The 24,324-nt window shown below is 46.7% G+C and overlaps 2 protein-coding genes across 4 annotated transcripts in view; one reads left to right on the forward strand and one right to left on the reverse strand.

Annotated features, from left to right (window-relative positions):
* The window catches only part of SNRPF (small nuclear ribonucleoprotein polypeptide F), a 273,142-nt gene that overhangs the window by 186,336 nt on the left and 62,482 nt on the right, over nucleotides 1-24,324 (forward strand). The gene's annotated exons all lie outside the window — the stretch shown is intronic.
* The window catches only part of NTN4 (netrin 4), a 46,488-nt gene continuing 24,505 nt past the window's right edge, over nucleotides 2,342-24,324 (reverse strand). For all 3 annotated transcript variants that reach the window (XM_065670734.1, XM_065670727.1, XM_065670743.1), the window contains exons 4-10: nucleotides 20,186-20,312; nucleotides 18,696-18,884; nucleotides 11,686-11,902; nucleotides 10,835-10,947; nucleotides 9,630-9,698; nucleotides 7,655-7,825; nucleotides 2,342-4,087 (exon numbers count right to left, since the gene is read on the reverse strand). In XM_065670734.1, coding sequence (XP_065526806.1) covers nucleotides 3,951-4,087; nucleotides 7,655-7,825; nucleotides 9,630-9,698; nucleotides 10,835-10,947; nucleotides 11,686-11,902; nucleotides 18,696-18,884; nucleotides 20,186-20,312 — 1,023 coding nt within the window. In that variant the 3' untranslated portion in view covers nucleotides 2,342-3,950. The remainder of the gene's footprint in view (nucleotides 4,088-7,654; nucleotides 7,826-9,629; nucleotides 9,699-10,834; nucleotides 10,948-11,685; nucleotides 11,903-18,695; nucleotides 18,885-20,185; nucleotides 20,313-24,324) is intronic.

The raw sequence follows: 24,324 nt of genomic DNA on the forward strand, positions 1-24,324 counted from the left end.
GGCTGGGCACAGAGAGAAGTTCCCCCAGTGCCTGCCACAGCACATTGGACTCTCGGCCACAGTAACATTTTCAATATGCCAACAAGTTTCCCATATATAGTACATTTCCCAGCCTGAGAGCCCTGTGAGGCCTCACTGTCTTCCCTTCGAGCAATTAAAGGCATTTGAGATGTTTCTGTGCTGATCTGTGGGAAAAGAGCAGCAAGAAGCTGTGACCCTGGGCTGAGGCATGCTTTGGAAACACCGTCATCGAAAAATCAACACATCGGTCCAGAAGGCCCAGAGGCAGCCGATCTCCTCCCGCCTCATCGGAGAGAGGGCTCCTCTGGATGCTGGAGCAGCAGCCACCGGACATTTCTGAGATGCTTGTTCTATCCAGTGTTGATACTGAAGGCAATGCGATAACTAAAAATAAAGATTAAAAAAAATAATAATACTGCAGCTATTTGTTCCTGAGTTGTTGTGTTTACCCATACCAGCCCGCCTTTCCATTTAGGCAGGCCGGTAACACCAGATGTTCCATCATTTTTGGCCAAACGACCAGCAACATGGTCATATCCCAGAAGATTTAGCTCGCCAGAGCAGCTATATTAAACACGCCTGTAATTTTCCACTGCAACTGGAAGATCATGCTCCTTTGGGGATGGACTGGACCCACGCACGTGCAGCCAGCACAGCCCTGAGCCCTCACCCAGCTCTCGTCATGGCAGGCGGAGATACCACTTCTGCAGCCCACCAGCTCTTGGTCTGGGAAGTGTTGAGGATGGAGGAGACCTCCTGGGAGGTGGGGGATTTGGGCTTGGAGAGTGCAAGAACAGACTGAAAACTTGGGGCTGGGTGTTCCTTTCTCTGTGCCAAAGCATCTGCTGAGAGCTCATGTGCAAACCCACCAGAAAGGGGGAAAGAGATCTTCCATGAGTGCCTTGGGGAAATACAGGCTTGCAATCATCATATGTAGGTACGCTGGAGGGGCTGTGTTGCCATGTGCACTTAGGACCTGTGTTGTGGTGGCAGCTGGGTCAAAGACATCCACTTTGCCTTCTGCAGCCCAAGTGCATGTCACTGAGAGTCACTCCTGCAATGCTGACAGGCAACCGGGAGCATGGTGTCTCTGACAGCCAACCCTAGCCCTATCACTGACAGCCAGCCACTGCTTATATATAGCCTCCTGCACTGGAAACAGGGATGGCTGCAGATTCCACCACGCTTCCTGCTTCAGTTGCAGGGAGGTACTTGCTCTTTAGGTGCGGTGAGGCATGAGGGCAGCGTGGGGATGCTCTGGGGTGAGCTGCTGTAGCTCCCAGTGACACGGCCATCGCTTGGTCCCTGGAAACTCAGGACTCACCTCCGCTGCTGGAGGCAGCACAGTCCAGAGAGGGGCAGCTCGGCCCCTGGAAAGCTGCCAGCTTTGCCTGCATAAGCAACTCTAGTCTGTAAGGTCAGAGGGGTGTTTCTGGAAGAAAAGACTCTTGTGGGTGATGCTGCCAACTCTGATTGGGACTGTACTGGTTTTCCTGACACTGATTTTTGTCACACAGGAGGACTGGTCAAGGCATTGCTACTCCTGGAGCCTACTCCAGGAACAAATCTACTCTTCAGGTGAGACAGGGACAGACATCCTGTTCCCATTAATTAACTGTCCATTGCACATGTAGTTTTAATGACATTGAAGTAAATGAAGCTGAAAACATGTCACGCAGTTTTAAACTGAAATGGAGACATTGGAGGTTCTTAGTCTCCAAGTGTCCCCACAGGAGGAGTCTTGCCCTGCCCTCTCCTCTGCTGGGGAGGTGCGTGCTGCTGCAGCGTGGTGGCCTGGCAGTCACTGATTAACCACCTGCCCGGGGAGCTGCTGCCCATTCTGTGGGTTACACCGTGACCCCCTGGCCACTCATTTCTGATGCTTGACTTCACTCCACAGCTTGTTTATAGACCTTTTGCCACGATGCTTATTTCCCACAGCCATTTTTTCCCCTTTACAGTTTCAAATGTGGGACTGAGCCTGATCTCTGCCATCCCCAGCTTTCTTTTTATGGGTAACTGCTCTGCAACTCAGCCATCAGGCCTACGTGGATCCAAGATCTGGACAGCTTGGAAAACATTTAGGTACAATTCGCCTTCTTATGAGAAGAGCTTACAAGCCTCCCAAAACAGGGGTGAAATGGGATGTCTGGAACCATGCTACTTGGCTTTTTACCACATAGTGAATGTTAACCCGCCAGAGAGGAAAATATCCCCCATGGCAGCTTCTGCTTCCCCAGCATCACCTTTACTATCCTCTTTAGTGCAGGCATGAAGATTGCATTGCCAGTGGAGTAAGCAGTGACAGGAGGTGAAGAAGTTGAAATCTTATTATATTTATTACATACATGAGATACAAAAACAAATTACCAAAATAGTATAATTTTTTTGTGAGTCCACAGGACCTTGAAAGAAAAATACATACGTAAAGCGGATTGGTAGACTCATGACTTTTCCGGAGTTGTATGTCTTCTTTTTCTTTCCCCTCACACTCATGAACAAAATATACTCTATGCAATGTGGTTTAAAGATGCTTTACAGAAAAGATATATTTTAGTGCTGAAAACTGCAGTAAACTGTGCTATATTCCATACTGGTGTTAATGAGGAAATACAATGGCCGTATATATTGCAAACACTAACACAGAGAAAACAAATAAAATGTTCAGTCTTAAATACTAACACAAAAATATAACAAACTCCAGGCCCCCCATGAATCGCTGGGTTGTGATCCGTGAATGTGAGTGTGAGCCCTTTCTCCATATCCTCTCTTTTTCCTGCAGGCAGAGGTTTTCTCCTCTGGCAGTTGCATTTTTCATCTCAAAGTCTCTTCTTCTTCTCACACTGTTAGCGCAGTCTCGCTGGAGTCCTGCCCACAGGGTCCAAGTGCTGGTCTGAAGCTGGGACTTCAGTGCAAATACTTTATCTTTCAGATTGCACCCTCGGATACTCTGAGTGGCCAGTGCCAGGCTGGCCGTTCCCTTTATATCATTAACGCCGTTCAACTGGGGGGTCTTCAGGAGTGCTTCTGTTTCAGGGAGTTTTTTTCATGTGCCACCTTCAACCTCTTCTTTCCCCAACACAATCAGACTTCCCGCACTGTGAAGTGGCAGGTAGTAAAGTGCTTTATACAATGAAATATTTACACTAGGGCTAGGTTCATTTCTTAACACTTCAAGGACAAAAGCTCAGAGATGCTGCACTCTCTGGAGCTGGCTCTTCTCTGCAGCCATGTGGTCTGGGTAGAGCCGGCCTCTGACCTGTGCTGGGCTTGTGCCAAGGCAGAGGGATTTGATTCACTCCAGCAGCTGCATCCTCGCCAGCACCAGCAGAGAATTTAGCCCCCAAAACTTTCAGTGGGGTGACCAGGTTATAAGCAAGTGGCACCCAATTCTCTTTGATGGGAGCCATGTCTTAACCCAAGAGGATGTTTCTGAAGAGTGGTTGTCACAGCCATACTTCTGCCAGTGCCTACCTGCCATTGTGGCCATCGCCTTCCCCACAGCAATCACCATGAGCCTCTGGAAGTCATTCAGGATCCCCACTGGTGGGACTGGCAGTGGTGCTTTCCTTCTCAGCTGTAGCTTGTGGGCACGCTTTCCCTCTCTAGGGTAGCAGTTTGGGGTGATCAGTGGCTTCATAGGAGTTACTCCAACATCACACTGTGGTGAGACAAGCGTTGCCCTGCCTTTTGTTTCCCTCAATGTAACCATGAGCTCGGCTCAGGCAAACCCCTGGCAAGGAAGCTACAGGCGGGTGAATGAACATTGGCCAGGAAGGGTTAAATTAGACAGTGCCTACAACTCTGAATGCCTCGCTACACGTTTTGGCACTATTTTCTTACATTCCAGTTTTCATCCTAGAGGTCTTCTCTCTGTGAAGGCCGTTGCATTTTGTGCATAAAGAAATGCCCAAGGCAGTCGCACACCTCTAGTTGCAGACTCTTTTCAGAATGTCCAGGACCTTTCTTCCGAGAGCTGACTTCCACTGATGGACAAAACTTTTCATGTTGACAACGAGTCTGCCTGTTCGGACATCCTCGTGTCCCGCCACAAGGTACTCCAAGCCTGTAAACCAGCAAAGCAGTCAGGAACTGCACAGCACTACACTTCAGAGGCCTGTTGACAATGCAAGGTCAGCCTGGATATCTAGTCCCATGTAAAGAAGGATGTATATGAAGAAATATTTATACATATTGATTCTCTCATACATCTGTATATTTATATCTATGGAAAAATGACCCCTGTGGCACATCTGCCAGTGAGATGGAGTATACAAACCTTGACTTTGTTAGCTTCTGAATATAAATGGAAGCAGAACTCTGGGGGCTGCGCCACCAGTTTTCATTCCTTATTCTGGAACTGCTATTACCACCTGCCTCAGCCTGAATACCTGCCTGGAAATCGGTCAGTTCAGTGCGTTCCAGTATTGACAGTGTAGGATGGCCCAGTGCTGGTCAGAGTGGCTGGTGTCCCCTTGCAGGCAAAGACACACCAGACCCTCTCTCATGGAGGGGAGGCAATACTAGGTTTGCTGGTGTGAACACCCCAGAAAAGCCTGAAGGGGTGGCAGGCACACTGAAAAGAGGTGCCTTAATTTCTGCCTCACCAGATGTTTTAGAGACATGACAACAGTGTCTGGTGAACCTTGCTTGGTAACCAGAAGCTGCCAGAGAGGGCTGGAGCATGGCCCTGCAATGCCCTGCCGCAGGGCTTGCCCCAGCCATCCAGGTCTGCGGCTGGCTTTCAGGGCATGACTTAGAGAATGAATAGAGTCAGGCAAAAACTGCTAAGTGTGGAGATGGCGGGAAGCTTTTGGCTTGAATTAGCTAAAGAAACACTGCCACAGATCCTAACAGCCTAAATGGGTCATAAATGTGCCATAAATGAGGAAAACATGGAGGATAATCTCTCCCAGGGCAGGAGAAGCTCCCAGCCAGGGACAGCATCTCACTGCAGCATGACTGAGATACAGCAAGCATGTGACTCCCCTGTAGCCCTCCTCTTTGCACTGGTCTGGGGAGCACCATGTGGCAGTACAAACTTGCCTGGGGAGATGGGTCTCTCCCAGTGCTCTCAGTCATCCCACTCCATCCTGGCTGCAGTGGGGAGTCTGCTTGTATTTTCTTGCATTTTCATTTTGTAGCTCACAATAAAGAGTGTCCCCTAGTTAAAGGTCAAGCATGTTTTTCTTTAATTCAATACAATTTGTTATCTACTTCATCTGAGGTTTTGGGCACACACATCCTCTCTTCTGCCAAGTAAACACAGGGTATGTGTATGGCAGTATCACCCTTTTCAAGACATTCATTTTGGCGATGCTAATCCTGCTGTTGTTATAACAGTGCTTTTCAAGGGCTCCTAAATCTGTCTCTCTGGAGAGAAAAACATGGCACACTCCCACACAGAGCAAGCAAATATTGCTGTGGTTGCTGGTTCTGTAAGGTTTTCTGGATTTTTCCACCTGGTGTTATAGAAGTGTAAAAGTAAAATTAATCAAATGACTGAGATGCCACAAGCCAGGACTTGAGGCTGCGGGTTTTTTCCTCTGTTGCTGGCAGGCAGTTCTCTGCTTGTTTGTGTCTGTGCTTGGCAAAGCCAAGGAAGCGAAGGGCTGCTGTTTCTTCACAGACAGCTGAGACCTTTAAAACCTTTCAGCTCAGTGCCCACCCAGCAGTCTAACCTGCTTCTGTAGTTGTGTGTGGAAGGGAAGGTGTGCAAGGGTAGTGAATATCCCCTCACAGGAACTGAAGCATATTTACAATCTGAAAACAGCCTGTGGAGATTTGATAAATGCTTGGAGTTTTTATTTCTTGCCAGAGACATTAAGAGCCTACCCTCCTTTTGATATCCCTCCAGTGTTGTGAGGCAGAATAAAAATACATCTTTCTTTCTGTTACTTTTATCTTTGATCTCCTCTGTGTTTGTGGGAGATGTGATTTCCGTTATAGCTATAACTCAGGAAATTGTTCTATGTCAGTTCAGCTTTTTATCTGGCTATTGTTGGTTTATTCATCTGGAGGTCAAAAGCTCTTACTCTTGAGAGAGGGTTAAATCTGCTAATATAGCATTGCCAACCAGTCAGACGTGAATGTGGTACCTAGAGAAAATAATGAGATTTGAAAAACTATTTGGGATCCTTTTTTCCCCCTCTGAAATGATTGAATTGGAAAGATGCACTCAATTGACATTTTCAAGCTTCCCATTAGGGCCAAACTTCACAACTTCTTTCTAACATGAAAGCTGAGATTAATTTACACTCACGGGATGCCAGCAGCTGCATTTCAAGACAACACCAAGCTTTGCAGTGTAACTCATGACAGCTGGCAAGGGAGTAACACCTGATGTGCCAGATGCCTGGACTGTCCCTAAGGACAATTGCACCTCAACACTTCTGCTGGTATCCAAGCAATCTTCATCGATCCTGTGATCACTGCTGTCTTTTCCTCTGCTAGGGAAAATCAGTGAAGCTCCTCTGAAGTTAGTGGGATTGCAAAGCTGGGTGTCAGGTGCGGGCTACCCTGCATGCTCAGTGTTCTGACAGCATTCCTCCAGTTCATATTAAGGCAGCTGTATCTGAGCTTTCTTACTTGTGTTTGCATATGGAAAAATAAAACAGCTGTATCAATTTAATTATAGATTTATGGTGCTTTACCAATATCCGAAGTCTTACTGCACTTAAAACAGTAAAGTTCTGTCTAACACTGCTGATTCATCCGACCCTTGCACCTGACAAGACTTCCTGACTACAGCTCTGCAATCATGGCACCTTGCCTTTAAAGTCAAAGGCAGTCCTTCCGGTAGAGATGAAAGAAGACTACAAACACCTCATCAGTGAATTAACCTTTTTGCATGATCCAGCCTCATAGACAGCCCTTTCCTCCCAAAGGAAGCTCCTGGTGCTCCACACATAAGGGATGTCTCAGCACTAAGTTGTCATTTTGATTGGTGATTTCCAAGTGATGTGTGTGTCTGATGGAAAAAACCCCTTATCTGAATTAGCTGATAACTGTTGGTTTATCTCAGAGCTGTAAAGAAAGGTGTGCTGGCTGGAGCTTAGCTTTGCTCTACTGAAGAAAACCCTGAGTCTGCATCTCCTTGTCTGTACCGGAGACTGCATGCACTGCTTAGCCACCAGTGGTTATACCCCATTTCAGTGAAAGAAGATGAGAAAAAACTGTGAAGCCAAAGCTCTCCTCTCACTTCATAAGAGAATATCTTCCAAATCTTGTAGATGCAAATGAGTATTACTTTCAAAGAGAGTTTAGATTAGAATTTCAGGACAATATGACTCAAATTGAGATTTAAATGTGTTTTTATGGATTCAAATTAGCATTAGCTTTGAAAAGTTATGTCACGGCGCAATGGGCACTTCCCTCCCTCTGAAAACAGACTGAGAGCCATAAAGCTGTGAGACTGTTATTATGCTTCATAAGGAGAATTGTGTGCTTGAAAGTCTGTAGAATGAACCGAGTTTTGTTCTACAGAACTCAGACTTGATGGAGATTGCTGTTGGAATCCAAATGACATAACAGCCTGACACTGGGCTGCAACCTCAGTTCACTGCCATGAGGGGATGGAGAGGTGGGAATGGAATTTGTGGTGGGGATGTACTGCTCAGGGAGTCAAACCTACCGGGATTGAGGATGGGACAAGTGCAGCCTCTGTTAGTCCAGGATTCAGGGTAGAGTGTCCTCTTGCCCCGGAGGATCTTCAGCTTTGTAGATTTTAAGACTTTCTTGATCTTCACATTGACTTCTGCATGGGAGCCCTTGTCATGAGCTGACAAGATCTTTGTCTTGATCACTGGGAAGACACAAATTAAAAACGAGGAATATATAAACCATTTACAGTGCTCTCTCTTTTTTTTGGTCTAATGCAGGCGTCTGGGTGAAGCAATGAGGACTATTACTTAATTGGAGTTAGCCTGATGCTCCTTGCTGGGGATGCCAGGGGCAACTGCCAGGGGAGTACATACATCCCCATACCTATGGGCAGGAATGCTGCCGGTTGGTTTGGTCATGGCCCCTGGACCTGCCATGCGGGCAGCGGGAGAACCCCAATGACCTGATTTTCAAAACTTGTGAGAGCCCCATTTTCCCGAGAGCTCAGAAAAGACTTTGGCTTCCTTAGCACTTGTGGAAATCAAGTGGAAAGCCCTAGTTTTAGGGATGGACCTGAAGGCTTTGCTGGCCTTGGCCGGGGCAGGCCGGGCAGCAGGCAGGGGTGTGAGAAGCTGCCCACATCCCACCCTGGTGAGAGCTTTTGCTGCTGGTCCTCCTGCTTTGCACACCTGCTGAATCCAAATGCAGTAGTGGAGACTGAGACATTGGTGGGGACTGAGGCGAAGCATGGAGTATTTTGAGCTCACAGATACTCACAGGCACACTCCTGCTGCCTGTATTCCATCTGCTGAGCCCCTGCACGGTGGAAGCTCAGGGTTCAGGTCCCATATGTGACCCTCCCCCTGACCGTGCTGATGCCTACCTACATGGGTAGGTGTCAGTGTACGGTGGTGCTTTATTCAGCTCTGCATGTTAGGAAGCTCAGGGAAAACTCTTCCTGCAGTATGGCCTCCTGAAGCTCATGATGAGCCCCATAATTCACCTGTCTCTCCAGTTCAGCTGACGCCTTTGCAAGTTGAGTGATGAAAGGGTAGGAAGCCTGACTGCACTTTAGATAAGATTTATGAACTTGGGTTTTTGTGACTTTTTTCCCTTATCTTTTGCAAGATTAAACACAGTCACTATGGTGGTCAGGGAGCAGTGAAAAGCAGAATCAGACTTTCTGTTAATATTGCTAAGCCAGGGCTATATTTCAACAGCTGGCAGCCCCTTGAACTTCCCTTTGTGGGTTGCTCTGCAGCCTGCAAAGGTATGGGTTATCTCTCTGTGTATTTTCAACTTCAGTGTGAGATGAAACAGGTGCAAGAGACCCCTAGAAGACTGTGAAGGAAGGGAGTGCTGTGCAGAGCATTCCTTGTTCTGCTGCAGTATGAAGGAGGTGGTTCACTGGCACGCACCAGAGAGGTCTGGGTATCAAACTGCCTCCTCTCATTCATTTAGATCCAATAGACACACGGACACTATACATCGCCCCATTGCAACAGCTGAACTTTGTTAACAGGGGCCTTTTTTCAGTGGCTGGAGGTGTTTTGTCAGCGTAGTGTTTTGTGTGGTGATCCCTGTCCATCCTCACATTCAGTGTAATTCAGATTTAGTGATTTCTATGCTGTGCTTGGGACACCTGGTCTACAGATGGAGTCTCAGTGACTCATTTTTGGCAACAGTACTTTACAGTTTATCTAGACAACCTCTCAGGGGCATTAACAGCTCTAGTCCTCCCATGATTTTAGCACAAGGGTATTCTGGTAGCAAGAGAGGTGCATAACAGCCCAAGATGTTTTACCCACCTTAACTTGGCACCATGATATCTATATATTTTGGAAAGGTCAAAGATCTGCCCTCAGACTGAGTAGCCCATGGTTTTGGGCTACTCCCAGGTTTGCCGGAATGGAGCAGTACACAGAGCAGCATGTCTCATGCTTGACACTCTTGGACTGACTTGCAGCACCTCTCTTTATGTTCCTGCTACTTCATCTGCAACTCACCATAGGTGTACTTCATCCCGCAGAAGACCTTGGGATTCCCTAAAACTTGCTCTTTACATTCGCATTTACCTGGGGAAAGAAAGGAAGCAAACAGCTGTGGATTGTACTCTAAAAGACAGGACCTGCAAGAGGTTTTCGTGTGGTCTGCAAAGCCCATGAAGAAAAAGCCCTATTTTCATATCCAGACTGAATATACAGTCTTAGTCCAAGGGCAATTATTCCTTGTTTACAATTTGAAGAGAAGGGAAACAAAGGCCTTATTATTTTGCCTTGTTATGCAAATAACACGCATGTCTTTCCCTGTGGTATTTTCCACACCATAATGTACCAGAAAAAATATTAAAAGGAAATGTTGCAGAGGTTAAGGCAGATTAATGACTTCCGCGATCTCAGAACAAAGAATAACGTGATATACTTATTTACGTTGAAAATGAAGTTGCCCAGACAAATGATGGAACTTTCCTCTCAATTAACTCAATTATTGTATCTTTGAGATTTTATCGTGCTGCTTTCTGAAGATGGAGGAAATGACGTTTGCCTGCTTGTATGCAGTGATTGCAAGGGAGGACGGCTTGATGCTGTGCCACGGGGTCAACCTGCCTTGCAGCAGCCTCATACTGCACCCTTCTCCTCCTGACTATGGCAACAAGAGGGAAACAACTTCCCCAGCTGAAGCCATAGCTGAAATGCTAGGCCATAACTGCATCAGGAGCTGCAATAGATGCCAAAGGTACTGTGGGTATTGGCAAAATAAATTCTGAGTTAGAAACTTCCCAATTACCTGCCAATAACCCCCACCCTCTAAATGATGTTGCTGGTTTGCCCAGCATCTAGTAGTTCTAGCAAATACAAAGACACATTTAAAACATGGCCAAGTAAAACATGAGAGCATTCAGCCTTGAAATTCAGAGCTGGGACTGCAAATTCAGGCAGGCAACTCTTGTCCTACTGGCAGGTAAATGCTGGGTGCAGGCTTTCAGCATGGAGCATCTGCCTAGAGTGTCCTCACATTGATGGGATGAGCTATAAGACTCCTCCAGCTTGTGGAGGGGTAGGAGGTGGTCACACAGGATGTTACTGGCAGAACATCCATCCCCTCCTACAACTGACGGTGTTAATTACAAGCTAGTGCAGAAGACTGCATGTGAACTGGCTGCTGGTGGGAGGGATGGGGCAGGGAAACACACATGAAGCTGCTGTCCTACCGGAGTGCCGGAGTGCTGAGAAGCCCTGCTCATCCTCCCAGCCCCAGGTGGGCTCGCTCTCATTAAGCACTGCCTGAAAAGGAGGCGCTTCATTGTGCCAGGTCACGTCTGAGCTGTTGGAGGGAAAGGGACATGGTCAATTTGGAGCCAGTGGAAAGCAGGGCCTCTACCAACCCATCCAACATGACTGCATGTCTTGGTGATGCTAAATGTCAGGAGCAATTTTTCAAAGTGAACAGGTTGAGTATTGTCAGACTGGGTCATGAATCCATTTTGGGTTTGAAATAAATTAGAGGGGTTTATATTCTATAAATAACCCCAGTGTGGTAAAAAAGAAGCAACATATAAGATCCAGAGGGTGAACTGTTATTAAAATATACTGTCTTCTAAAGTCAGAGCTTGACTCCAAGTCCAACACAAGCTGAGTTGCACCAGCAACAATATTGAGCTTTGGTCTCTCACTCAGACGTCCTTGAGGCCCATATTTTGCTTGTGGAAAGGAAGCACCTGCGAAGGTTATGGAAAACACCCAATACATTATCACCAGCACTGAGAGCCGGTAATCAAACATCACTGGTGCCATGCCATGGTGTGCCAGGCACCCAGGCGAACCACAGCCTCAGCTCCTGCTCTGACCCCAGTTCCTGACCATACCAATCCCAAATATGGTATATAATGGATATTTTTCAGCTCATGTGCCATACATAAATGGGGTTGGTGTGATGCCTTCCCTGGGACGGAGATCCCGGGAGTAAGGTGAGGCTGGGAGTGGGTGCCCTGGGCCCCCGATGGGATGGAGATCCCAGGAATACGGTGAGGCTGGGAGCGGATGTCTGGGCCCCCCATCTCACCTGCTGCTGCGGCAGTCACCCGTGTGTGGGTCGCAGCTGCGGGCGCAGTCGCAGGGGCGGCAGCCATAGGCACCGAAGCCCCAGTAGCCGGGGAGGCAGCGGTCGCAGCGGGGCCCTGCCACGCCAGGCTTGCAGGGGCAGTCACCGGTGCTGGGGTCGCAGAAGGTGCCAGGGCCCAGGGGGAGAGTGGCCGATCCCAGGGGGTGGCAGGAGCACGCTGTGGGAGAGAGCATCTGTGAGTGCAAAAGCTCTGCAGGACAGGGGTGCAGGAGATGCCCGCGAAAACACCGCCCTGCCAGGGACACCGGTGGGGGATCTGGGCTTTGTTTTTGACCCTCACCCATACACGTCTGAGCAGTTCCCCTTCAGAATCTGTATGATTTTCACTTTTTGAGCTATCTTAATTAGTCAACCTACCCTGGTGTCATGTTATCTTTTGCCAAACAGGCTTTTATTACTTTCCTTGTAGCACCCAGACTCCAGTCCAGCCAAATACCCAGGGATGTGCCTGGCTTGCAATGATGTTTAAGCAGCTGTGGGTGCTTCACTGAAAAAATGCATCAGAGTGCAATTGCTTTCTAAAGTAACAACAACTGTCTTGCATCCAGGAGGTTAAAACCCCCTTCAGAACAGTCATTTTAACTGAAGTGGAGGCTGAGCAAAGAAGTACCCCTCTGTCTCTGGTTTTCTTTTAAAGCTATCAATTAGTAGGATAAATTTCTTCACTGAAAGAGTAGTCAGGCATTGGAACAGGATGCCCAGGGAATGGTGGAATCACCATCCCTTGAAGCATACAGAAACTGTGTAGATGAGGCCCTTGGTGACATGGTTTAGTGGTGGACTTGGCAGTTCTGGGGTAATGGTTGGACTTCATGATCTTGAATGTCTTTTCCAACCTACTTAATTCAATGACTTAAAAACAAACAAACAAACAAACAAGAATGAGGACACCAACAGCTCAGAGATACGCTTTTGGGTACACTCCAGGACACGGGTTTGCAGAGTGCATGTCAGAAATGCTGGCTGCTCTTTTTGCCTCTCCCACAGCCCCTCACAGCAGAAGAATGCACTAGAAGCGTACTGGGACACACTGGGAGAAATGGCCATTATCACAAATTAGAAAGGATGCCTTAAGATAGGTGAAGTTTTCCTTGCCTACTGCTTAGGATTTTTCTTTGGCATGAATGCAGTTTGCATCTGTTGTGAGACTGCAGTCTTTTTCTCCCCAAATATGTTAATCTTTTCAAACACCAGAAATACACCTAACAGAAGTGTGATCCAAACCTCTGGACATTTGGCCTGGCCAGCAGGCAGCGTGAGTCCCCCCACAGGACCAGCAGCTGGGTGACTTGTGCTCTCCTGCCCTCAGGGTTTGGTTCTCTGACTGGGACACGTTAAGATCAGCCTTGAGCATTATGGCAGAACATTCCCTGCAGGAAGACTTCAGTCTAAAGCTCCATTTACATAAAAATCAGATTTCCTGAGAAAATTTCATTTTGGGGGAAATTTTTCATCAAATTCCAATGCAAATATTTTGAGTTTGCAACCTGAAGGCAATAAAGCAAAAAAGCCACTGCATGCAGCACAACCTTTCTTTCTCTTTAAATACTCATTGCTCTGTGCATATATTTAATTTTGCTCTGACAACATTTTTGTGGTTTCAGGGATTTGACATACCTGGAGTGTCATTTCAAAGTATTAAAGGACAGGTTAATATTGGCAGTTAACTTAGAGGCGACTACGATCCCAAAATCTTTGCCAAAGTAATCCTCAATTTTTCCCCACCCTTTCCATTTCCAAACAAATATAATTATATAAAATTAAAAGATTAGAAAGCCTCTCCACAAACTGCATTACTAGCTGCAGGCAGTGAACTCCAGTACCTTTAATAGCATAGTTTTCAGCAGTGCTCACCTCACATACCTTTCTCCTGAAGTCTCTGAAGTGTTTTACACCTGATACATGTAGTCAAATGCTCTTTTCCTACTAGATGTGGTGGGTATTTCTGGCATTCCTCGGCCCCTTCAGGGGAAATATCAAGCACTTAAAGCTCTTCTATTCCCCTGCAGTCAGTGAGCTAAACTCAGTGCTCAGAGAGAGATTTGGTCCTGTTTCAGTTGGGTTTCAGCTGTTTAACACCCAGCCCCTATTGGGGCTGGAGCTTTTAATGTTTTAGACAACGTATTCACACAATTTGTTTTCCTAATGGAAAATTTCATGGCAGTGGCAACACCGTGGTGAGGCAAGAATATTAAATTTACAAAGGCTGTTATGAAAACCATAGCAGCAAGCTCAGAGGCAATTAAAACAACATTGAAAAATGAGCATGTGGTTAGCTATATTTTTTAATACAAGCTTCAAAGAGATGTGCTGCAAAGGCTGGTCATTTCTATAAGGGCTGCGCACCCACATCCACGAACCTTGTCCTTCCTGGCTGCTCCCCTATGAGATCCCCAAGTCGCCAACCTGCTTTCCATTGGTGGCTGGTGAATTGAAGCTTTTTGGTCTTGTACCTTGGGTGGAGGCTCAAGATGATACTGAACGCCATTAAGCTGGATGCTTTGGGTGGCAAACTCAGAAGACTGTAAATGTTTGTGAGGTGCTGCAGTGGGAATGGGCTGAGCAATGCAGAGACATACAGTGCACTATCATCACTATGCACTGAGCACAGAAATGAGAATCTAAAGCTCAAATGTTAGCTCATTGTACCAACTTTGAAACAGCTGCATGAAAATAGGACCAAGTGTGTCCATACTATGGCAACGGCAGGAAGAAAAGACTGCAGGACTGATTATGCAACATTGGCCAGCTGCAGCTACTGCTCCTTCATGGACTGCTGCACTGAGTGTTGGTTTTAGACTCCATTTTCCTCCTTCCCCCCAATCTGCACCTCACTGTAGCAGAGGTTGTAGGAGACCCCCTCCAGAAAGGCAAGAGGAGCAGCTGAGCAGCAGATAAAGCAGATAGATACAGACAGTGTTGGATGGCACTTTGTGGTGGATACATGGGTGTAGAGTGCAAGACTCTCAGTGCAAGGCTTTGAGGTAGTGCCTGTCTCATGTGCTAGTGATAGTGGCCACCCCTCTGCAAAGGCTAGTGGTTTCCATGGCCAAGGGAGCTCCAGTGTGAGAAGGGCTGGCTGGGCACCGCTTTCTTTGTGATTTGTAAGCAGCATAGTTAAATACTCACCACCCTGTAGCACATAGCATTATTTTGCACATGACTTCCATACACATGTGAAATAACAGCTGCCTGTCCTGGCATGTCATGTGCTGACTGGCATCAAAACCCAGTGAGTGGGACTCCAGAGGAGCTGGATTTCCCCACCCTGGATTGGTGCTAGCACCATGGTTTCTTCAGCTGCCCACTAACCTTCGGAAATGACAAATATTTACCCTCAAAACCCTACAGTTGAAAAGCAAAAATAAACTCAGCAATTATAAACCCCAATTTATTGTCTGCAATTATACTGTAGCTGAGGCTTAAATTCATGAGGGATGTAAAGAAAAGGACCGATAGGTATGGCAGGGGAAAAGAGTCATCAGATTGTTCTTTTAAATGGCAGAATGTCTTGTTTTATCGGGTACACACCTACTTCTGAGCAAATATTATATATGCTCTTCACCTACAAGAATCTTTGAAGTATCCTTAAAGATTATGGCTTAACAACTCCTTTATTTACTTTGACCTTGGTATGTTAAAATTTTCAATGCTGCCCTGCAGTTGAGCAATAATGGTGCCTTGAGCCAGAAGCAAGCAGTCAGCGCCATGGCCTTCCCCAAAAGAGTAACAGGGCACAATGCACATCCCTTGTTATTGCAGACCATGGCATGGTCCTTGGAAATGTGCCAGGCACAGGCTGCAATTACTCATATATAATTTAATTTAACAGCCATTAGTCATTTGCTATGGCCCTGCAAGCTGCTGGGCTCCCCCATGAGATGCTGGGTCCCTGAGTGTAGGGAGCATCCCCTGCAGTGGGAGACCAGAAGGGCAATAGTAAAGGGATCATAAGGAGGAGATTATTTGTGAGGGTTTGAAAAGGCTAGAGAGAAAAAAAATCTCTGCGTTTGTAGCAATACGGTCTCTGAAAGGAAAGCATTCAGATGACCCCTACGTTTTTGTGGAACCCTATTTATGCTGGGGTTATGAGCACTTCATGCTGAGATACTTGAGTACCTCATGCTCTGTAACTCATAACTACAAAAAAAACCCCAACAAAGTACATGCGCTTAAAGCAGAAGGTAAATAAATATAGGTGTTTTCACACTGTACTCAAGGCTATCTTACAGTTCTTGTCAAATACATGTTACTTTTGGCCTTTAAATACCAGAGTTCACAGATACACAGTCGGTCCATAAAGAGGCTGGATCGTTGTATTAAAGAGCAATGGAAACAAATTTATAGTCTTTATGTCAGGCACTTTTTTTTTGAAAAATACATGGAATGCCATGGGCTGGTGATTTAGAGATGAGTGCAGAAGGTCAAGAAGGCCAAGCACTGGCATACGTCAACAAAAATACCCATTAATTATCTCATCTCCACTGCTTCCTCCTGCCCAGAAGGGCTGGGAGGAACTTTTTAATCAAGTCTCCTGGGATTTGGCTAACACAAAGCTAATGGTGTGATGTAATGCCTGACTTCATTAGCACTGGGCTAACTTGCACACAGGCACACGCACACTGTTGGCAGCCTTCCCTTTGAGCCGTGGCTGTTTTGCAGAAATACATCCCAAGACCTCTGTTTTCATCTGGTTTTGCAAGGAAGAAATCTCTGTGCTGGCCAGCCCAGGAGGTGCTGTTTCACTTCCTCTTGGACCCTCCAAACAGCCTCTGGGCTTGCGCTGGGTGTTTCGGCACCAGGAAAACTCTATGATAGGTCCCTTGTGAAACTCCATCTCCTTGATGGCACATCACAGGAGATGGTGGCCACTCCTGCCACCTCCAAAGTGAAGGACATTATTTTTAGGTGTCCGGAAGACTGCACTCAAATCAGTGCCAAAGCTTGACCTGGCTTCGATGCCCTCAGAAAAGTGTGTGGTCTTCCCTGATAGGAGCTGGCACATAGAGCGCATCATGAATTACAGCCCTAGCAAAGGTAGCACAACCCCAGTAAAAGCACATTTAGGAGCTTGAGGGTCCCATACAGAATTTATTTCAGTCTTTTCTCCTGTGTTATCTACCAGCAGTTAATTAATCCAATTGGGTTTTTTTTTAATCAGCAAGGATGAATCTGTGATCTAGAAAGAACTCCTCAAGCCTCTACTTTGGATCTAAGTGCAATATTTAAATCTGGTTTTTTACTAATTAAACTCCCAAAGAAAAGTTCATTGCCTAAGTTCTGGCAATAATTATGTAGGAAAAGTATCTCTGATGTTTCAGAGGAGAAGACTTGGAACCCTGATGTACACAAGTAGGTAAAGGAACTTAAAAAAGTCATTAAATTCACTATTTAAAAATCAAATTTGTGTACATACTATAGCAGTGAAATAATTATTTACACAAGTAATGGAGAACTGTGGTCAATGCTGTTTTCATAAAGAGCATTAGGGCTGTAAAACAGGCAGTTCAGCTGCTGCTGCTCCTCCTTTCAGTAAGTGAAAGGAGAAGAGAAGGACTTCTGTGACAGGCTGTCAGGGCTGTCTCATGAGGATCATGCTGAGAGAGGCTGAGAGCTGGGGCTGTTCAGCCTGGAAAAGAGAAGGCTCCAGGGAGACCTTACTGCAGCCTTTCCAGTACCTAAAAGGAGCCTACAAGAAAGCTGGAGAAGGACTTTGTACAAGGTCCTGTAGTGATTGGACAAGGGGAAATGGTTTTAAACTGAAGGAAGGTAGAGTTAGATAAGATATTAGGAAGAAGTCTTCGGTATGAAGGTGGTGAGGCACTGGCACAGGTTGCCCAGAGAAGCTGTGGCTGCCCTATCCACGCCAGTGTTCAAGGCCAGGTTGGATGGGGTTTGGAGCAACCTGGTCTACTAAGGTGTCCATGCCTGTGGCAGACAAGTTGGAACTAGATGATATTTAAGGTCCCTTTCAACCCAAACCATTCTATGATTCTATGATGTGCAGTGAAGGAGTGGGACAAAAGTTGTTCCCCACCTGACCACGCAGACAGGAGTGAAACTTCATATAGCCCCCCAACCTGGAATGCAGCTCCCTATGGCAAAAGGGTTTCTCTTACTTTAAACACAGGTACTTCTCCTTTGAAGGAGAGAGATGTGCTCAGTGTCCCCTCAGATGACACAAGCAGGGTGTCAGTTAGATTTTTTTCTGTCACTCATGAATGTCCTCCTCCAGACTCGGGTCAGTGAGGAGAAATCTGGTGAAGCCAGTGGGTGGCTGTATATGCAGAGGGAAGAGCATTCCTTCACCCTATATTTAGCTGACCAGTGTAATGTACTCAGCATGGTTTGGGGATCCGGAGTCCCCCACAGTGAGTCACCATCCTCACAGTGGTCCCTGGGGAGCGTGGCTTTTGGATTGCTGCTTCTGCTTGGGAAATACTTGATTTCACATGTGGCCAAGTCATTGCCTTTGGCCTGGCCTCCTCCGTGTCATGCCTTGTGGAATATCACTTAACTCATGTTCCTGTCTCTCCCTGCATACCCACCTGCTGATGCTGCGAACAAGCACTGGTGGGCGATGCTATTTATCAGCTGTTGCCTGAGGCACCCTTATGAGGTTGCGGCAATCGCCAAACAAGGAGAACATGAAAACATGATGCAGCTTTTGCTCTCCAAAAATAGCAGGAGAAAGTCAATGAATCATCTCTCTTTCCCTGCCCCCAGGCTACCGGGGTCCTCAGGACAGATATGGCAGCAGCATCTGAAGGATTTAGCCCCGCAAACCACACCACTGCTTTTTGCAAACAGCATCAAAAGGGAATTCAAAGAACTGCCTACTCTTCATGGAAGCAAGAAGATTGCTCCAAGGAGGGGCAGGAAGATCTCACCTTTCCTTTAACACCCTCCCACTCGAGAAGCATTTTGATAGCGAGTGGTCACTGACTTACGTTTGCAGGCATCTGGGGCAGAGAAAGGCTTCCTGAGGTCCCGGTAGAAGCCCGGCTTGCAGCGCTGGCAGTGCTGCCCTTCCGTGTTGTGCTGACAGTTGTCGCAGACACCACCGCTGCGATTGCCTGATGCCAGCCACGCATCCATGTCGAAATGACAAGTGTCAGCATGCCCATTACACTTGCACGCTGAGGTGAAGAGAAAGGGAACAGAAAGACTCATTAAGGCAGTGAAAGATGTTGATTTATAGAAAAGAGTCATGAAAAATCTGAACCATGTTTTGGAATAGGAGAGCTGACCCATGAACCTGTTATTCATTCAAAGGCACGAAGCATCATCATAATTTCATCCATGCTCCACAACCTCTAGAGGTCATATTTAAGGAAAAAATGATTTCTTTAACACTTTTATTTCCAGTATGGGTTTCCCAGTACAGGTTGGTGCAGGAAAACCTCACTGGTTCTACTGGGGCAGAATCCTTTCCTCTCTGTTTCAGAAAGCAGCAGGTCTCCGTACAGCATCTGCCATGTGGATGCTGTCAGGATGCTCCTTGCATCTGATGGAAGGAAAAGGCAGGTGGAAGGGAGGTGTGTGGGAGAAGGCAAGCATCCCTCTTTCCCTGCCCTGGCAGTGGAGGAAGTCTGGATGCACACATGCCTGAAGTCAGGGGACAAGTGAGATCTATTCCAACTCCTGCTTATCAAATGCTGCTGGTGGAAACAGGGATTCACTGTCTTTCCCTTGGGGAACATCCATACTGCAGTGAATGTGACCATAGCACACATAAGAAGGCTGATGCTAGCTTTGGTGTTTATAGCATTGTAGCCAGGGAACAATGGCATTCAGCATGCCTGCAAACCTTTCTGGGGTGGTGTAGTTAAACCTTAGTGCTTTTCTGGTTAGACTGCTGCTGATACTGAAGCAGACTGCCTCATGAGCTCTGCAGTCCTCTGCAGCCTGCACTCACCCTGAGCATCCTGCCCAGAACCATAGAAGTAATCCCTAAACCTCCCCAGAGCCCGCACCTTCTCCTACCCCCAGTGCCCAGGGGGTGAGCAAAGCCCATATCTGGCAGAGAAGGCCATGCCTCCCATAAATGTATCTGTCAGTGCTGCCCAGGGAGAGGACAATGCTGGCTGCCTGTTGCCTTCAAGGCACCCCAGCAGCCTGCAGTCTGCCCACTGCAGAAGACCGTATCCCAAGGAGATGCACTTGGGCCCTACAGAAAGGCCAAATCAACAGACAGCATGGCCCTGTGAGGATTTCCAAGTGAAGGGCTGTGCAAACAGGGCTGTCTCTGCTATACAAACATGTGGTGGGTGCTGGACAGAGCATGGCATTGGTTCTCCACCCACCAAGCTGTTTTGCCAGCACCTGCCCACCACCACAGTATCTGCTGCCTCTTGGAAATACAGGAGAAAGGCACAGGAGGAGAAGCATTATGCTCCAGAAGAGGCCCTGGAGACACTGTTCCTGGCTGGCTACTTACACCGACACTCTTTGGGGGCTCCAGTTTTGCCGTCGGCAGCCTGCCAAGGCTGGTCATTGTAGAGCGGGGCGCAGTGCTGGCAGTGGGACCCTGCTGTGTTGTGCTTGCACATGCATTTCCCATGGACCTAGTAAGGGAAAGAGAGCAAGGATCACCCACAGCAAAGCCCAAAGAGTCTCCAGGACACAAGCGATGCCAACATACAGGAGATACCGCGCCAGCTAGACACTATGACACAGACTAGAAAGAGGGCGAGCATGATGCCTGCCTTTATGTCCCGTTCAGTCAAAGGCAAATATTCTGCAGTTATATTTTCAATTAGATCAGTATTTGTGGATCTGCATGCCATGGTATTGTATAATCATACCTTTATTATATTTTTGAGAACTTAAAGGACCTTTAGCAGAGAGTTTCCAGCTGAAGCATGAATTTCCAGGAAAGAAAAAGAAGGGCCAAGATTCCAAGCATCCCTGGGAAACACTGCAGAACCTTTCTCTTTTTCTCCCTCCCAAACGTGAATGCACCTTTGCAGTACTGCAGAAATAGCACCCACAACCTCAGCAGCCAGCTTTGTGTGCCTTGCCATCACCAACATAAGAAATTTGAGGAAAAAAAATATAACCCCCCAAAACACAGATATCCACTCATCCTAGGCAGCTGGGAAGAATCTAGGAATAACAGAGGCAGAGCCAAGGATAACACAAGGACCATGAGTGACTATACTCGGATATGTTCATGACAGATAGATAATTTAACAGCTAGACAGCCTTGTGTAAGGGGGGGGTAATTAGAGATGAAAAGCCAGCATAGCACACTTAGTGCCAGCTGCCCTGTCAGCTGCTGGCATTACTCACACTATTGGCAAAAGCAAAGAAAACAGGACACAGCCAGAGGGCAAGAGCAGCCCGACGGCCCCTAGATGCAATGAAATCAAGCTCTAAAGCAGCATGGCTCTGCTGGCAAGGCTGAAAGCCCTGCCTTTTCCTGTGGAGCGTGGAGAGCAGCTACTTACCATAGCTATTTGGTGGCTGCCTGTGCTTGCAGCTTTACTCCTTTGCTACTAAATACAGTTTTATTTAGTGCATTTCATCTAAAAGTCTCTCCAGATGCATGGCCAGGCTTGAGACATGACCAGCATCCCATGTCTGCTGAAATGAGCTGAGAGATGCCTCACCACCCTGGTGCCCCTTCCTTCACCAGTCATAGGGAAAGTGGGAGAGAAAGGAAGGCAATAAACTGAGCATGGTTCAGCTTCTCTTACTGCTCAAAGACCTCAGCCTGCCCTGTCAGCATGGTACTGAGCTTATACCACAGGTCGGCCATAAAACCAAAGGAGCTGGAGAGCTGCATCAGCTGCTTCCAGCATCAGGAGCAATACAGGCCAGTCGGGGTGCCTGGTGATCCAGCCCAGAGCTGGGGCATGACTTCAGCTACAGGAAAATGCTGCCTTCCACTGTTTAACTTGTGGTTTTCCAAGTGTGCTTGCTGTTCCTAACTGTATGACTGCTGATGAGACCTGCCATGAAAAAGGTTTCTGAAAAACCTGAGCAGTAAACAGAACAGAAGAGGACCTCGAACATGTCATAAACAGCTTCTACTTGTTGCGTAGGTTCACACACATCCCCCCACATAGACTCCTGGCTAATGATGACTTTCTGATTTATTTGTTTGCAATGAATAGATTTCAGCTGCTCTCTCACAGGGGTCAGATGTAACCAGCACAGATAACACTTTAAAACTGACCTGTAAAGTCCTTAAAAGACTTCTCAGGAGCAACGCAAACGACAGAAACTTTAAAAAACTTTTCAAGTGATCCTTTCCTGTCTTATTAAAATGTCTGGATCATCAAAACAGGAGTAAGCAAAATACAGTACAGCAACTGGACTGCGTAAGCAATGGACAGATACAGATGGAGTCAGACAGAATGCTCAAGCATCTAAACTAAAGCACAAATATTAAGATAACATCTCTTTCTGTGCTGTCTGGCCTCATCACAGTTGGTCTCACTGCAGATACTGGTTGGTCTGCCTGGTTTACTGTATCTAGTTATGCTTAAATGAGTACTAATGTTTGAAAAGAATGAGAAGTACCTGCAGAGGCACAGCACATGATGGACCAGCTGGCCCTGCTTCTGCATCAGAAGCAGCCATGGAGGCTCCAGTCTTTGGGAGCAAGCTTTGGCACAGGCAACAGGGTTCCCAGTTCCCACAGTGCTGTGCCTTCACAGCAGTGCTGCTCAAATGGGCTGGAGCCTAAGAAAACTCAGCCTCTACAAGGCCCCTCCAGATCCCATGGTGACCCCAGCCCCTTTCAGCCAGGCAGAGCAGAGCACAGATCTGCTACTGAACAAGCCAAACAGCTAAATGGCCAGCCTCAACTGAGCAAGAGGAGGGCAACAGGGTCTTTAATAACTTGTTTCTCAGCACAGCTGTTCAGTTAATACCTTTTCCCCCCTATTCCTTTTACCCAGAAATTTAATGAATGTCGGACCTAAGTGCTTCGAAAACCTTGCCTCAGGCTGGTGTATTTATTCCCTTTCAATAGCATTATAATGGTTACTCCTCTAAATAACTAAAACAGCTCTGCTTTAAAATATCGCTCCATCCTAGCTTTATCCCATTGAAGAAAAACTCTTTTTTTCTTCCAATAATTCCAGCATGACAGAAAGGATTTTTGTGCATTGGAAGCAACAAAAGAAGGTGAATATTAGCAAGCTCTTTCTTGCAGCCCATAGGCAGACAGGTATTTTTTAAATTATAATACTGTGACAGCTGAAAATGGGAGAAAGACAGGACAAGAAGATTGGGTAATAGAAGGCAGCAGGTGAAAAACAGCCAGTAGACTGTCTACGCCAGCCAAAATTAATGCCTGTAAAAGCCGTAGGAGGGCCAGATGCAAGACTATGTTGCCCTGTAAATTCCCTGTTGTGCCACAGAGCAGTTGGGAGCCAGGGCTGAGAAACCAGCCCAGCAGCTCTGCTGGGACCTGAGGTAGAGTGTGGAAATGATGGACCTGGCCCTGGGGATTTCTCTGTCACCTCAGCACCTTTCTGAAGGCAGAACGTGACCCTCACACATTTTTTCCTCCCTTTTCAGTCACCTCGTTTTACGTTTAACTGTAAGGCGTACTCACTTGGGTCATTCTAGATCACTGCTAAGTACATAACACAATTCCCAGTACATCTCACCCCTTTCAGCATTCACACAGCTCTCGACTCATTTAAGCGGCAAAGCCTTCTCATACCATTTTTCATTTTGTCAGGGGGTCTTTACATCCCAGTTCACTTTCACACTGTTTCCCCTCTTAGCTCGACAGCCTTGTTGCAGCGTCAGTCATTAGAGGGCACAATGCAAACAGTGTTACAAAAGTTGACTTCTGTAAGATGAACGAGCGGCTGATTTCTCTATACAAAGACAGTTGCTAAGGCATGCTTCCTTCCAGAGCCTTTTGTTGCTGAATTATAACCTTCCAATGCTTCCTTTCAGATTGCAAATACATAGGGTTTTTTCTTTAGTCAAATGCTATAAAATACTTTCCCCCCTATTTATCATGTTCCAAAATGTTGGGCAGTGAGAAAGAAATCCTGCATCGAGGCAAAAATGCTTTCAGCCACCTGTTATGAATAGGTTTTTATTGAAAGAACTCACCCACTATATAGAGTCCAAACCAAACGCACACTAAAAGAAAATCAATGTCCCCAAGCGTAAATAGGCTAAATAGCTGGGAGGGGCAACTGCTTTTAATAGCATTTCTTTCTTGGAACTGCTAAAACTGTATTTTCTCTATTTTTTTCACTTTCCTGGAAAATGAGCATATTATCAGCCTAAAGGAAAATCACGTCATTCACGCTGGGTTTCTAACGATAGCTTTTAAACTCTGTTGCACTCGAGCCACTGTGCCAATTTTAGAACCAATGCCTACTGGCTGCCGTCAGCATGTGGGGAGGTATTCTTTCCCAAAGCACCATACAACCAAATTTATGTATGAGAAAATTCTCATATCCTATCTTGTTCTTGTGAAAGAATACAAAGCCTGCCCAGGGTGTGGGAGCTGTCTGGTGGGGTTTTTTATGCCTTGCACAATAGGCTTCTGTCAGTGGAGCTGGAGAAGACCTTCAGCACCTTTTGATGTCAGTAGCA

This window comes from Lathamus discolor, chromosome 1 (genome assembly GCF_037157495.1).
Source record: "Lathamus discolor isolate bLatDis1 chromosome 1, bLatDis1.hap1, whole genome shotgun sequence".
Taxonomy (NCBI): domain Eukaryota; kingdom Metazoa; phylum Chordata; class Aves; order Psittaciformes; family Psittacidae; genus Lathamus; species Lathamus discolor.